This window comes from Melanotaenia boesemani, chromosome 13 (genome assembly GCF_017639745.1).
Source record: "Melanotaenia boesemani isolate fMelBoe1 chromosome 13, fMelBoe1.pri, whole genome shotgun sequence".
In the NCBI taxonomy this organism is placed as follows: Eukaryota; Metazoa; Chordata; class Actinopteri; order Atheriniformes; family Melanotaeniidae; genus Melanotaenia; species Melanotaenia boesemani.
In genome coordinates, this window is record NC_055694.1 from 107,996 (window position 1) to 125,473 (window position 17,478).

Sequence of the window (17,478 nt, forward strand, 5' to 3'; positions counted from 1 at the left end):
AAGGAAATGAAGCTTGCGCCACCACGGTAACTCAAAACAAGAAAACACATGTTAAAGCACATAACCTTCCATTGTTGATATGTGTGCACTCCAAATCATCAATGCAAGGTGAAACAAATACAAATACTGTCTAATATTTATCTGCAAATCAATTTATAATGAAAATATTTGACCAACATTACCATTGTGGGGCTTAAGCCATCACACCCAGAATACATCTGTGATATGTTCAGAGAATATAAACCTAGCAGAGCTCTTAGGTCCAAAGACTCTGGTCAACTAGTCCAGACTAAACATGGAGAAGCAGCATTTAGCTGTTATGCTGCAAACAAATGGAACAAACTGCCAGTGGAGATTAAACTTTCCCCAAATGTAGACATTTTTAAATCCAGGTTAAAAACATTTCTTTTCTCATGTCTATGCATGAAATCTGCACGGTAACTTTTTAACTTATCTTGCTTTTAATCAATTTAATGTAATTTATTTTTATTATGATTATGTGTTGATGCCTTTTACTATTCTAAATATCTGTAATGTCTCTGTTTTATGTAAAGCACGTTGAATTGTCCTGTACATGAAATGTGTTATAAAAATAAACTGCCTTGCCTTGTTCCACAGTCGAGGACCGTAACAATGGAAAGAGGCCTTGCCATATGTCCTGGTCCTCACCCTTGGAACAACTAAAAGGCCGCTACCAGAGGACCTCAGGGTCTGCAAGGGTTCACAATTCAAAACAAGGTCAGATAAATAAGAAAGCCCAAGACCATTAAGACATTTATAAACTACTACAAGAACCTTAAAACCAATCCTGAATCGAACGGAGAGCCGATGCAGCGATTTCGAAGTCACAATGCACGAGTCGTCGGCGTTCTTTAGAAATCGGCACTGAAATATTAAATATGTTCAATGTTCCCAGTTGTCGGCTACGACCCGTTTCGGAGCTGATTATCGGGACAAATCGGCTCGTAACCACAGACCAAATGATGACTAGACAGGGAAATCTCACGATGATCGGGCGTTTGCCGTCCGCGGTTGGGAAGAGGCAAAATCGGGACAAAAACAGCCCAAATATCGTTATGTGTACCAGGCTTTAGTTTTTGAATTCAAAGTCCAAGGACCGGGTCCATATCCAGGACCGGGTCCGTATCCAGGCCTGGGTCCGTGTCCAGGACCACGTCCAGTTCAAAGTCCAAAGATCTGGTCTAAGTCCAGGACCGGGTCCATGTCCAGCACAATGCCCAAGTCCAAGGACCGGGTGGAAGGCCAGGACCAGGTCAGTGTCGAGCACCACGCCCAAATCCAAGGACAGGATTTAAGTCCAGGACAGGTTCCGTGTCCTGCACCACGCCCACCACGCCTAATTCAAAGTCCAAGGACCAGGTCCATATCCAGGACCGGGTCCGTATCCAGGACCTGATCCATATCCAGGACCGGGTCCGTGTCCAGCACCACACCTTATTCAAAGTCCAAGGACCGGGACCATGTCCAGGAACGAGTCCATGTCCAGTACCACACCAAATTCAAACTCCAAGGACCGGGACCAAGTCCAGGACCAGGTCCGTTTCCAGCATCACGTCTAAGTCCAAGGATTGGGTCTAAGTCCAGGACTGGGTCCGTGTCCAGCACCACGACCAATTCAAAGTACAACAACCATGTCCACATCCAGAACCGATTCCAAATCCAGGATTGGATCTAGGACCAAGTCAAAGTCTACACACCGAATCCAAGTCCAGGACCAGATCAAACTCCAAGTCCAGGACCAGGTGCAAGTCCAGGATCAGATCCAGTCCCAGTCCAGGACTGGGTTTAAGCCAGGATCGGATCCAAGTCTAGGACCAGGAACAGAATTCAGACACCAGACATTCAAGTCTAATGTTTATTGAGAATTTCAAATGTTTATTTAACAAGAAACAGATGAGAAACTCGATGCTGTTTTGTGTTTCCATGGAAACAGTCTTTACCAATGGAAAAACAGTCGTCTCTGTGGTCAGTCTGATTGGTTGGAGTTGAAAATCTTGGCTAACAGTGGGACATTTGATTGGCTCTTCTGTTGAATGAGGTGGGCCCTGTCCAGGTGCTTCTGGGTAACCGAGTCTTTCCTCCTTTTCTTTGTTTGGATATCTTCCTCTGTCTGACGCTGTGTGAAGTCCCACGTCTTCTCATCCACCTGACGATGACAAAGGAAATCTTTCAGTAAGCTTTCACCTGAGCTAACCAGGCTACTACCTGTGTTCTTGATCAGTGTACCTGCTCTCCGTCTCTCAGTCTCTTCTTCCTCTGTTTGTCCAGGTGAGTGCTCTTCTCCACATTGTTCAGGTAAAAGTTAGTTTCTCTCTTGGCCTGAGAAACTTCAGTCCTGAGTCGCTGCTGCAGCACCGTCTGCTCGTAAGCCAGCCGCTCGCTCAGGTGAGTCCACTGGAACCTGTGCAGGTACTGCAGAGAAACAGGACATCAGACAGGTATGGGAGCAGAAACAGCCAATAAAATGGCTGATCTTCAGGTGTTGCTAACACAAAAGTTAACAGTAAAATAAAAGTAAACAAAAATAGTACAAAAGAAATGAGAGCTTACAGCAACAATAATAAAAATACACGACTTCATAAAGCAATGCGCTAAAAAAGTAAAGTTTAATAAAATAAAAATGAAACAACATAAAATAAAATTATAAAAAATAAACTAAGATCTAATAAAATTCAGCTATAAGGTAAAAACATCTTGAGTCTGTTTTTAAAAACTGTTTTTAAAAAAGCAGCCTGAGGTTCTCTGGCAGGCTGGTCCACGTCAGGGAGCGTAGCGGTGGACCGAGGCCTCGCCGGAGGTGTTGGTCTGTACTCATGAAACTACCAAAAGGCCAGTACCAGAGGACCTCAGGGTCTCTGAGGGCTCACAATGTAAAAGTATGTCAGATAAATAAGAAGGCCCGAGACCATTAAGACATTTATAAACTACTAAAAGAACCTTAAAACCAATCCTGAATCGAACGGGGAGCCGATGCAGCGATTTTAAAACTGGTGTGATGTGTTCCCTCTGGTACTCGTCAGAACTGGTGCCGCCGAGTTCTGAAGTAGCTGTAGGTTTGAGATGGACTTTTTAGGAAGACCAGAGAGCGGGTCATTACAGTAATCTAATCTACTAGAAATAAAAGCACCAGCACCTCGTTGCTGGCACAGAGAGAAAAGGGCGGCTCTAGCGATGTTTTTAAGATGATAAAATCCTGTTTTTGTGACATTTTTGATGTGTGGAATAAAATCAAGCTCAGAGTAAAAAAGAATACCAAGGTTTCTCCCACACTGAGAAGGATTAAAATGTTGTAATTCTGGTAAAATGATCTCTCTCGTCTTCAGGACGATAATTAAAACTTGAGTTTTGTCCTGATTAAGCTGTAAGAAGTTCTCATTCATCCATGACTTTATATGTAAAATCCATTTTTTTTTTTCTTACCCTGTCCTGTCCAGCATCCTAACATACAGAACGGTGATCTGTGTGCCATATTTTGCTTGACAGATTTGCTCTACCAAGGGAGACATGTAATATACATGGCTGCCCTTGATATTTTTATTATTTTTTATTGTAATCTTATTTTCTTTAGTCTTTATATGTCAGTGCCGAACCTGACAGGGAGATAGAGGAAGAGAGAGAAAAAAAAAAAAAAAAAAAGGGGGGAGAAAAGGACAGGATTAAAATGTGGAAATAACAGTTGTCTAGGCTGCCTTGAACATATCACAAAAAACAATATAAACTATCACAGTACTACATGATACCAAAAGAAAAATAGGATGATGATGATATGAAAAATTACAATAGTTATCAAACGTACCTGCAGATAAACGTACCAACACACAAACATCAGCAACATCTAGTGAGAAGCGGATGGAGAGACGAGCAAGTTTGTGAGTATGCATGTGTTAACATGCATGTGTGGCCATGCAACAAGGGAGAAGAGTGTGCTTGCAAGGGGGCCGTGATCGCGCCACACCCCGAAGCATCAGCGGGGGACGGGGGGAGCCCGAGGCCCCAAAGGCCCAGCAGTAGGGTTGGGCAATTAATCGAATTTTAATCGCAATTATGATCTGGGTTTTGAACGATCATAAAAATGAAATGGTCCGATTATTTTTTGTCCTTCGATTTGTGCTGTTTTCAAATCGAGCGCAACTGTCATTGCAGCGCTTTGCTGCAGACTCCTCCCACAGCTCCGACAGCTTTAGTTTTATTCAGAACGAGTTGCAGACACTTGGACACACGGGAGGGGGCGTCGCTCCTTCTCCATCATTTTCTATGTAAACTTGCACGAGGAAGCGAAAATCGCTGCCCTCCTCCAGCCAAGCGACAGGCGACAGTCGTGCATGTAAAATATTGCGTTTGTGCACACAGACGTGCACACGGGGGCTTGCGACGCAATACAAAAAACAGAAAAAAGTTCAATTTTTGTGAGTCGCAACTAAATAATCCACCAGTTCCCAGAGTCACAGAGAGACAAACGTTATAAACAGAACTTTTTTCTCATTTAACACAGTGAACAATCTGGGATTTAAGAAACTCATCAACACTTTGGACAAACGGCATCACTGCCATCTCACCACCATGTTAGTGGACTGTCTCTTTCTTCCCTGTATGATGAGTGTAGTGAGGGTGTGTGAAAGACGTGGTTACAGTCCGATGTTTCGCCACCGCTACGGACCTGTGGTCAAGCCGCACCAAAGCTGTATAGAAATGTTGCGCTACATTTCATTGACGCGGATTTCAACTATTTTTTTCCAGATCACACCAGGGGGAACATAGCTGCTGGTCTGAGACAAACAATAGCTATGGAGACCTGGTGGAAAGAAACTAGTCGGCATTACCACAGTAAACACTTCAAATGTCACCCCCCCCCAACCTCTTATCTATAATTGTGTTAAATAATTGAAATCTCAATTTCAATTAAAATAATCGTGATTATCATTTTTCCCATAATCGAGCAGCCCTACCCAGCAGGTCCACAGTGCACCAAGCCCAGGACGGCCAAAGCAGACAGAGCAGAGGGGCCCCCAGACCGGAGCCCCCCGGCGCAACGGGGCAGGGGCACCGGGCAGCCCAGGGCGATGGTGAGCAGGCCCAGCAGGTGCCGGGTGCCGCGAGCCGCACGGAGGGCAAGCACCCCACAGGTCCAAGGGCCCCCCATTCACCCCAGCAGAGCCCCACCCAGGAACCCGATGGGGCCCGACCGCCCCAGGCAAAACCACCGCGGGCCACGCCAATCCAACACCAAGGCTAGGCACCCCAGGGACAAGAACATGTCTGCAGGTCCCCCCCTTAAAAAAAAAACCCTCTTTACACCAACCCTTACCCCCCTAAAATCCAGTTTAAAAGGACGTTAACTGGCTCCAGGTCATCAGGAGACACGGTGATGTAAAGCTGCGTATCATCAGCATAGCTGTGGAATCAACGCCGTGTCTCCTGATGACGTCCCGAAGAGGCAACATGGACACATTAAAAAGAAGTGGGCCTAGAACTGGTCCTTGGGGAACCCCACACTTGACTTCATGGATCCTTGAGGAGAAGGTATCCATACTGACATAAAACTGTTGATGTGTGAGATAGGAGTAAAACCATTTAAGAACAGTACCTGAGAGGCCCACCAGACTTCTGTCTGTCTAATAAAATCAGGTGATCTCCTGTATCAGTCCAGTAGAACCAGGACAGAAAGTTTCTAAGAGTCTGAGTTAAATCAGAGGTCATTAACCATCAAAAGTCGAGGAGCAGCGACTACTCTGAGCCCCTCCCGGATCACCGAGCTTCTCACCCTATCTCTAAGGGAGAGCCTGGCCACCCTGCGGAGAAAACTCATTTCGGCCGCTTGTTTTCGCAATCTTGTTCTTTCGCTCACTACCCACAGCTCGTGGCCATAGGTGAGGGTAGGAACGTAGATCGACAGGTAACCCGAGAGATTTGCCTTTTGGCTCAGCTCCTTCTTCACCACGACAGACCGATGCAGAGTCCACATCACTGAAGACGCTGCACCGATCCGCCTGTTCATCTCCCTCCATCCTTCTCTGAAATAATAAAAATGAGATGAAGGTTCTGGTCGGATGACAACTTAGTGGTAGAGCTCTTGGCAAGATTTAATTAAAATTGCTCCAAAGTGAATTTACTAACTAGCGAAGCACAAGAAGGCAAGGCGCATAAATGATGTCCAAAAAGAACAAGAAGGGAAAAAAGTCAACTCTCAAACAAGTCGAAGACGACCATTCACAGCTACCACAAAAAGCTAATGCTAGCCCTTCCGGGGCTGGCCGGTACGCCTCCCACGTCCCTAGCTATGATGGTGCTGGGTCGGAGGACAAACTGGTGAGCCTGAAGAACTGAGAGGTGTTGGGAAAGAGGGGAAAGACTTTTGAAAAGATATGAAAACACAACTGCAGGACATTAGAGGAGAGCTGCACAAAACAAACAAAACACAGACGATAACTGATCAATGGAGGTCTACTCGTAGAGGGAGGCACTCAGACTACACGGGGTCCCGGAGGGATCCGAATTGGGGTCACCATCTGTGACCCATTTTGTGGAGAAGCTACTTCTGGAGAACATCAGCATCCTCTCATCAAAACCAGTACAGATCCAAGGGGCGCTTAGAGCGCTTTCAGCCCCCCAGTCGGCTCCCAGCCGTGGTCAGTCCTGGGAAAATTCCTATTTCACCGTCAAAGAAGAAGAGGTGCTGTCATGAAAGAAGAAAGGCTGTACGTGGAATGGAGCAAAGTAAACCTCAAGCGTGATTATCCCCCGGAGATCATGGCCAGGGGGAAGGAGGATGCAGAGGAGCGAAGGATCCTGAAAGATACTAATCTGTTCAAACCCTATTCAGCAGGCCTGAGGGTGTCCTATGAAGAAGGAGAGAACACCTAGAACACAGTGGTGAGGATCTTCACATGGTTTGGTCCCCAAAGAGAACCTAACTTTAAATCATGGTCAATGCATGGTCTTTCCACACTCGTTCACTTCACATCCATCCATCATCCAACCATCAATCGTCCATCCATCCATCCATCCATCATCGAACCATCAATCGTCCATCCACCCATCCATCATCCAACCATCAATCGTCCATTCAATCATCCATCCATCATCCAACCATCAATAATCCATCCATCCATCATCCAACCATCATCCATCCATCCATCCATCATCCATCCATCCATCCATCCATCCATCCATCATCCATCCATCATCCATCCATCTATCATCCAACCATCAATCGTCCATCCATCCATCCATCCATCATCCAACCATCAATCGTCCATCCATCATCCAACCATCAATAATCCATCCATCCATCATCCATTCATCATCCAACCATCAATCGTCCATTCAATCATCCATCCATTATCCAACCATCAATCATCCATCCATCCATCCATCCAACCATCAATCATCCATCCATCATCCAACCATCAATCGTCCATTCAATCATCCATCCATCCATCATCCAACCATCATCCATCCATCCATCCATCCATCATCCATCCATCCATCCATCCAACCATCAATCATCCATCTATCATCCAACCATCAATCGTCCATCCATCCATCCATCCATCCATCATCCAACCATCAATCGTCCATCCATCCATCCATCATCCAACCATCAATCGTCCATCCATCATCCAACCATCAATCGTCCATCCATCCATCCATCATCCAACCATTAATCGTCCATCCATCATCCAACCATCATCCATTCATCATCCATCCATCCATCATCCATCCATCATCCAACCATCAATCATCCATCTATCATCCAACCATCAATCGTCCATTCAATCATCCATCCATCATCCAACCATCAATAATCCATCCATCCATCATCCAACCATCATCCATTCATCATCCATCCATCATCCATCCATCATCCATCCATCAATCATCCATCCATCATCCAACCATCAATCATCCATCTATCATCCAACCATCAATCGTCCATCCATCCATCATCCAACCATCAATCGTCCATCCATCATCCAACCATCAATAATCCATCCATCCATCAATAATCCATCATCCAACCATCAATCATCCATCCATCATCCAACCATCAATCGTCCATTCAATCATCCATCCATTATCCAACCATCAATCATCCATCCAGCCATCATCCAACCATCAATCGTCCATTCAATCATCCATCCATCATCCAACCATCATTCAACCATCAATCGTCCATTCAATCATCCATCCATCATCCAACCATCATTCAACCATCAATCATCCATCCATCATCCAGCCATCATTCGTCCATCCATCCATCCATCATCCAACCATCAATCGTCCATTCCATCATTCAACCATCAATCGTCCATTCCATCATCCAACCATCAATCGTCCATTCCATCCATCCATCCAACATCCAACCATCAATCATCCATCCATCATCCAACCATCAATCGTCCATTCAATCATCCATCCATTATCCAACCATCAATCATCCATCCATCCATCCATCCAACCATCAATCATCCATCCATCATCCAACCATCAATCGTCCATTCAATCATCCATCCATCCATCATCCATCCATCATCCAACCATCAATCATCCATCCATCATCCAACCATCAATCATCCATCCATCATCCAACCATCGTCCATCCATCCATCCATCCAACCATCAATCGTCCATTCCATCATCCAACCATCAATCGTCCATTCCATCATCCAACCATCAATCGTCCATTCCATCCATCCATCCAACATCCAACCATCAATCATCCATCCATCATCCAACCATCAATCGTCCATTCAATCATCCATCATCCAACCATCAATCATCCATCCATCCATCCATCCATCATCCAACCATCGATCGTCCATTCAATCATCCATCCATCAATAATCCATCAATCCATCATCCATCCATCATCCAACCAGCAATCATCCATCCATTCATCCATCATCCAACCATCAATCGTCCATTCAATCATCCATCCATTATCCAACAATCAATCATCCATCCATCCATCCATCATCCAACCATCAATCATCCATCCATCATCCAACCATCAATCGTCCATTCAATCATCCATCATCCAACCATCAATCATCCATCCATCCATCCATCATCCAACCATCAATCGTCCATTCAATCATCCATCCATCATCCAACCATCAATAGTCCATCAATCCATCATCCATCCATCATCCAACCATCAATCGTCCATTCCATCATCCAACCATCAATCGTCCATTCCATCCATACATCCATCCATCATCCAACCATCGATCGTCCATTCAATCATCCATCCATCATCCAACCATCAATAGTCCATCAATCCATCATCCATCCATCATCCAACCATCAATCGTCCATTCCATCATCCAACCATCAATCGTCCATTCCATCATCCAACCATCAATCGTCCATTCCATCCATACATCCAACCATCAATCATCCATCCATCATCCAACCATCAATCGTCCATTCAATCATCCATCATCCAACCATCAATCATCCATCCATCCATCATCCAACCATCAATAATCCATCAATCCATCATCCATCCATCATCCAACCATCAATCATCCATCCATTCATCCATCATCCAACCATCAATCGTCCATTCAATCATCCATCCATTATCCAACAATCAATCATCCATCCATCCATCCATCCATCCATCCATCCAACCATCAATCATCCATCCATCATCCAACCATCAATCGTCCATTCAATCATCCATCCATCCATCATCCAACCATCAATCATCCATCTATCATCCAACCATCCATCATCCAACCATTATTCAACCATCAATCATCCATCCATCATCCAACCATCAATCGTCCATCTATCCATCCATCATCCAACCATCAATCGTCCATTCAATTATCCATCCATCCATCATCCAACCATCAATCATCCATCCATCCATCTATCCATCCATCATCCAACCATCAATCGTCCCTTCAATCATCCATCCATCATCCAACCATGATTCAACCATCAATCGTCCATTCAATCATCCAACCAACCATCCATCATCCATTATCAACCTCCAATCATCCATCCATCATCCAAACATCCATCCATCATCCAACCATCAATCATCCATCCATCATCCATTCCATCCATCATCCAAACATCAATCATCCACCTATCATCCAACTATCAATCATCCATCCATCATCCATCCATCCTCCAAACATCAATCATCCATGCATCATCAATCCATCCATCCATCCATACATCATCCATCCATTCAACCATCCATCATCCAACGATCAATCATTCATCCATCCATCCACCCAATGTCCTGAAGTTAAACTGGGCTTTGAAGTTCTAAAAGAAAAAACTTGTCTCGTGTTTTTAGTCAATCAGATCAACTTACATCATATATTTGTAGTCAGAGAAAGAGGGGAGAGGAAGAGGATGACAAAGTGTACCTTGATGGACCAGAGGTCGGATGAGAAGCGCTGCCTCTTCCTGGTTCCCATCGGAGTGTTGTGCAGCGACGCCGCCACTCGCTTCGCCACCAGTTTGTCCCTGAACTCCACCCACCCTTCAGTGAAGTCACACCTCCGCGAGCCGGCCTTCCTCCTCTTCTTCTTTACCTGGTGGTCTGCACATAAACACAGACCATGAACTTCGTCAGGTGATCACAAAGGTGTGTCATTAACCAGGTGTAGCTGTTCAGACTTGCAGCTCTGATTCCAGCTCTATCACCTCCTCCAGGTCTTATTGATCACAACAACTTAATAAAAATTGTTCCTGTGGAGACTAATAAAGTTGTTTTGAATTTGAATCTGTTCATACCTTCAGGTTGGAGGAATATTCGTCCAATCTCTCCGTACACAGACAGCAGGTTCCTCAGGTGTTTGGGGCGGAGCCTCGGAGGAATATGACCCAGGTAGATGATACCTGGAATACACTTCCTGTCTTGACCACTAGTCGTCTTCGTCTTCGTCTTCTTCTTCTTCGTCCCAGCATTGTTTTCATCTTTATCATCCTGGCTGTGGTTTGTCCTCTCATCATCTACATCTTCATCATCTGTTCTTCTAGTGGTTGCCTCCACCTTCTCCTCCTCTTCCTCCTGCAGTCTCTGAGTTAAGGTCTTCCTCCCCTCCTCTTCGTCTCCCATCTTCATTTCTCTGGTTACTACTAACAGCACAAATAAATTACGTCAAATGTAATCAATCAATAAATCTGCTCTATACCTGTGTTTTTTTCCCTGAAAAGTTTGAGTTGGTGTGTTGAATACGTCAAAAGAACGAAAAAGCCAGTAAAAAGTAAGTAAGTGTCCGACCCCGTCACACTAAACCAGCATACCGAACTACCCCGTCACACTAAACCAACATACCGAACTACCCTGTCACACTGGATCAACATACCAAACTACCCAGTCACACTAAACCAACATACCGAACTACCCTGTCACACTGTATCAACATACCAAACTACCCCATCACACAAAACCAATAGACCAAACTACCCCGTCACACTGTATCAACATACCAAACTACCCAGTCCCACTAAACCAACATACCGAACTACCCGGTCACACTGGATCAACATACCAAACTACCCCATCACACAAAACCAATAGACCAAACTACCCCGTCACACTGTATCAACATACCAAACTACCCAGTCCCACTAAACCAACATACCGAACTACCCCGTCACACTGGATCAACATACCAAACTACCCAGCCACACTAAACCAACATACCAAACTACCCCGTCACACTGTATCAATATACCAAACTACCCCGTCACACTAAACCAACATACCAAACTACCCCATCACACAAAACCAATAGACCAAACTACCCCGTCACACTGTATCAACATACCAAACTACCCAGTCCCACTAAACCAACATACCGAACTACCCCGTCACACTGGATCAACATACCAAACTACCCAGCCACACTAAACCAACATACCAAACTACCCCGTCACACTGTATCAATATACCAAACTACCCCGTCACACTGTATCAACATACCAAACTACCCCGTCACACTAAACCAACATACCAAACTACCCCATCACACAAAACCAATAGACCAAACTACCCTGTCACACTGGATCAACATAACAAACTACCCCGTCACACTGTATCAACATACCAAACTACCCGGTCACACTAAACCAACATACCAAACTACCCCGTCACACTGTATCAACATACCAAACTACCCAGTCCCACTAAACCAACATACCAAACTACCCCGTCACACTGTATCAACATACCAAACTACCCCGTCACACTAAACCAACATACCAAACTACCCTGTCACACTGTATCAACATACTAAACTACCCAGTCCCAATAAACCAACATACCAAACTACCCCATCACACTGGATCTACATACCAAACTACACAGTCACACTAAACCAACATACCAAACTACCCCGTCACACTAAACCAACATACCAAACTACCCAGTCACAATGGATCAACATACTAAACTACCCAGTCCCACTAAACCAACATACCAAAATGCCCCGTCACACTGGATCAACATACCAAACTACCCAGTCCCACTAAACCAAAATACCAAACTACCCCGTCACACTAAACCAACATACCAAACTACCCCGTCACACTGTATCAACATACCAAACTACCCCGTCACACTAAACCAACATACCAAACTACCCCATCACACAAAACCAATAGACCAAACTACCCTGTCACACTGGATCAACATAACAAACTACCCCGTCACACTGTATCAACATACCAAACTACCCGGTCACACTAAACCAACATACCACACTACCCAGTCACACTGTATCAACATACCAAACTACCCAGTCCCACTAAACCAACATACCAAACTACCCCGTCACACTGTATCAACATACCAAACTACCCCTTCACACTAAACCAACATCCCAAACTACCCTGTCACACTGTATCAACATACTAAACTACCCAGTCCCAATAAACCAACATACCAAACTACCCCATCACACTGGATCTACATACCAAACTACACAGTCACACTAAACCAACATACCAAACTACCCCGTCACACTAAACCAACATACCAAATTACCCAGTCACACTGGATCAACATACTAAACTACCCAGTCCCACTAAACCAACATACCAAAATACCCCGTCACACTGGATCAACATACCAAACTACCCAGTCCCACTAAACCAAAATACCAAACTACCCCGTCACACTAAACCAACATACCAAACTACCCCGTCACACTAAACCAACAGACCAAACTACCCCGTCACACTAAACCAATAGACAAAACTACCCCGTCACAGTACACCAACATACCAAACTACCCCGTCACACTAAACCAACCAAACTACCCCGTAGGGCTGCTCGATTATGGGAAAAATGATAATCTCGATTATTTTGATTGAAATTGAGATCTCGATTATTTAACACGATTAGAGAAAGAGAGAGTTGGGGGGGGGTCATTGTGACATTTACTGTTTACTGTGGTAATGCAGACTAGTTTCTTTCTACTAGGTCCCTGTAGCTATTGTTTCTCTGAGACCAGCAGCTATGTTCTGCCCGGTGTGATCTGGAAAAAAAATAGTCTGGAGACATTTCGTTTTCACCTTGAAATCCGCATCAATAAAAGGTAGCGAGACATTTCTATACGGCTTGACCACAATTCCATAGCGGTGGCGAAACATCGGACTGTCGCCACGTCTTTCACAACACCCTCACTACACTCATCATACAGGGCAGGAGAGACACTCCACCAAAATGGTGTTGAGATGGCAGTGATGCCATTTGTCCAAAGTGTTGATGAGTTTCTTAAATCCCGGATTGTTTACTGTGTTAAATGAGAAAAAATGTCTGTTTATAACGTTTGTCTCTCTGTGACTCTGGGAGCTGGTGGATTATTTAGTCGCGACTCACAAAAATGGAACATTTTTCTATTTTCTTGTGTCGTATCGCAAGCCCCCGTGTGCACGTCTGCGTGCACGAGCGCAACATTTCACATGCACGACTGTCGCTTGGCTGGAGGAGGGCAGCGATTTCCGCCTCGTTGCGCAAGTTCGTTAGAAAATGATGGAGAAGGAGCGACGTTGTCTCCCGTGTGTCCAGCCCATAACTGGCGAGGTGTTTGCAACTCGCGCTGAATAAAACTAAAGCAGTCGGGGCAGTGGGAGGAGTCTGCACCAGAGCGCTTCAATGCAAGCTGCGCTCGATTTGCAACTGAAAACAGCACGGGAGGAAACTGTGAAGGACAAAAATAATCGGACCATTTCATTTTTATGATCGTTGAAAACCCAGATCGTAATTGTGATTAAAATTCGATTAATCGCCCAGCCCTACTACCCTGTCACAATTAACCAACAGACCAAACTACCCCATCACACTAAACCAACCAAACTACCACGTCACACTAAACCAACCAATCAAATTACCCCGCAACACTAAAGCTTCTAAACTCCCACGTCACACTAAACCAACCAAACTACCCCGTCACAATTAACCAACCAAACAAGTACCCTATCACAGTAAACCAACCAAACTACCCCATCACACTAAACCAACATACCAAACTACCACGTCACACTAAACCTTCCAAACTACCCCCTCACACTAAACCAACCAAACTACCCCCTCACACTAAACCAAGCAAACTACCTCGTCACAATTAACCAACCAGCCAAACTACCCCATCACACTAAACCAACCAAACTACCCGTCACACTAAACCAACCACACTACCACGTCACACTAAACCAGCCAAACTACCAAACTACCCCGTCACACTAAACCTTCCAAACTACCACGTCACACTAAACCAACAGACCAAACTATCCCATCACACTAAACCAATCAAACTACCCCCTCACACTAAACCTTCCAAACTACCCCGTCACACTAAACCTTCCAAACTACCACGTCACACTGAACCAACCAATCAAACTACCCCATTACACTAAACCAACCAAACTACCCCATCACAATAAACCAACCAACCAACCAAACTACCCCGTCACAAGAAACCAACCAACCAAACTACCCCATCACAATAAACCAACCAACCAAACTACCCCATCACACTAAACCTTCCAAACTACCATGTCACACTGAACCAACCAACCAAACTACCCCGTTACACTAAACCAACCAAACTACCCCGTCACAATAAACCAACCAACCAAACTACCCCGTTACAATAAACCAACCAAACTAACCCATCACACTAAACTGGTACATCTGTGTTTATGGAAGACCGGATGAAAAAAGACAAATGGTCTATAAGGCATTTAATAGAAGGAAATGGGAAGATAATTTACCTCAATGACTTCAATAGAAAATATAACGGGTTGTAAAAGAAATACCTACAACAGGTTAATTAGCAGTATTCCCTACAGCTTGTACCAATGTATCAAACAATGTGGGAATTTCACAGATCCAACACTCTGAAATCTGATTATAGAGGCAGTTAACTTCCCGGATATTAAATGTAATAGCAAATTTTTCAGGAACTAAATGACTAGCGTCCTGTACCCGGGGAAAGCCAAATCCTCCTTAACCATAAGAGACCAAGGAGCCAATATTCTCGCTATATTAAAATTTCTAACTAAATTCCTAAAATTTCCACTTCCTCCTAAACATAAAGAAATAAACTTTAAATACATTAACGGAATTTACCCCTCCAATGAATGAATAAACTACAGATTCAAGATAGAGGTGGACAACTGTCATCTTTGTAAGGCTGAGAAGGAAACTAGGAACACTTGTTTTATAGGTGTCTATATATTAATCCTATCATTGTCTGGTCTTCTGAAATCCAAATCCATAAACATAGATTCATTTTCATACCAAGATATACAACTAGGTATAACTATTAAAGAAAAAAGGTGAGTTTTTAATCAACAACCTGAAAATTTTTACAAAATATCACATTTAGGTCTGTCCCTATCCCCCTTTTCACTTCCGATACCACAGGTTGAGTATAGGCTGATGCCCGATATCAATACTTAGCTGTGTTTTGAGCCAAATATGCATATTGACCTGATAATTGATTTTATTCTTGGCTTATGTTAGGTATGTCAGTTTTGTCAAACCTCACTTCTAAAAACCTTGTTTAAATAGGTTAATTAAAAAAAAAGCCACAAAAGTTAGTACGAGGAAAAAACTGACCCATTTATTATTTACCAATGGGTGTAATGAATTTTAAACTTATAAAAATAATAAATTAAATAATTTAAAATAAATTAGGACCTTGTGTGTAACAACACACGGCACTTTAAACATTTCTGTAGTAGGAAATAACAACCTTAGTAAACACTGTAACAAACTAGATATTTCAGTTAACTTAATTTGGCAGGTTTAAAGAGAGAACATTACTCTCTGTTACGCACCAACTGGATGGACAAAAACAAATCACACAATATTTATTGTCCAACTGTTCAAAGAGTCCATGGGTCCAATTTTACTCATTGTTCTGAAAAATATGCCCTCTTTACTCTGAAATAAAACAAGAGTGTAAACCAAATAATTGTACCACTCACCAAACAAGAGCATCACACACAGGCACACGAAAGATTTTGCATGAATGCCGACACCTGTAAATAGAGTCGTAGGGGGTGGGATTAAATAAGGTTCTCTTCTTCCCACTCCTTTTCGAGCTACACCAGTATATATGTATGTACATGATATTATGGGTATTTCCTTTGTTTTGTTTTCTCTACACATTGCGGGTATTATAGATATAAAATATTGTAAAAAATTTTTTAGAACTGTATCGGCTTAAGTTCAGGCATGGGTAAAGTTCTTGTTCGACAAGCTCATTGGGTTAATATGCAGACCACCACAAACAAACAGTAAAGATGGCTCCAAACAGACGGTACCACCGCGATCATCTTTCCTTCAACAGTATTACACCACCAGTCTGGTTCTGTAAAAATGGTGGATCTGAAAGGCCATTTTAATCTTTGTTGTAGGCAGTCGTTCCTAATGTTGTATCTGTTCTGCTTGAAGTTCCTCCCAAAGTCTTGTATAATTCATTCCAGTTTTAATGTACTCTCTATGCTGATTCTATCTTAATATAAAAGAATAATGATAATAAAAAAAGGAACACAGAGAAACGCGTCCCGACCCGCCCGGTCGGTGGAAACGGGGATTATTTTTCAAAAAGAACATTGATAACCTCCGTTATTTATTGGTCATCACTGTCATTGTTCAGGTTTAGTTCTGATCCAGACTCACCTCCTGACGCGTGCGCTGCTCCCCACGAGTGGAAACTGTCGCGTTTGAATGACGTCACTCCAACAGCGACATGACAAGTTGCACCTTCCGGTCGTGCTTTCAAAATAATATGGAAACGCTTGACTAAAACATAAACTAATCTTGGGAACGATTCACTTTCGTGTTTTATTTTAAGAAATTTGAACAATGAACTGAATTATAAAATATCTGTTTGGATTTCATTGATCCTCAGAAATGTAACAAATGATAAATGATTACAAAGAAAAGCTCCTGCACCTTATCTGCATTAA

At 43.5% G+C, this 17,478-nt stretch overlaps 1 protein-coding gene across 1 annotated transcript; it reads right to left on the minus strand.

Moving 5' to 3' along the window:
• Positions 1–1,870: 1,870 nt before the first annotated feature.
• Positions 1,871–17,220, minus strand: abt1 (activator of basal transcription 1). Its single transcript, XM_042005097.1, has 6 exons — positions 17,189–17,220; positions 16,492–16,545; positions 10,783–11,127; positions 10,413–10,588; positions 2,248–2,433; positions 1,871–2,167 (listed from the first exon to the last, which is right to left on the minus strand). The coding sequence occupies exons 2-6, from the start codon at positions 16,502–16,504 to the stop codon at positions 1,988–1,990; spliced, it is 900 nt and encodes a 299-aa protein (XP_041861031.1). The 5' UTR covers positions 16,505–16,545; positions 17,189–17,220; the 3' UTR covers positions 1,871–1,987.
• Between the last annotated feature and the right edge of the window lie 258 nt (positions 17,221–17,478).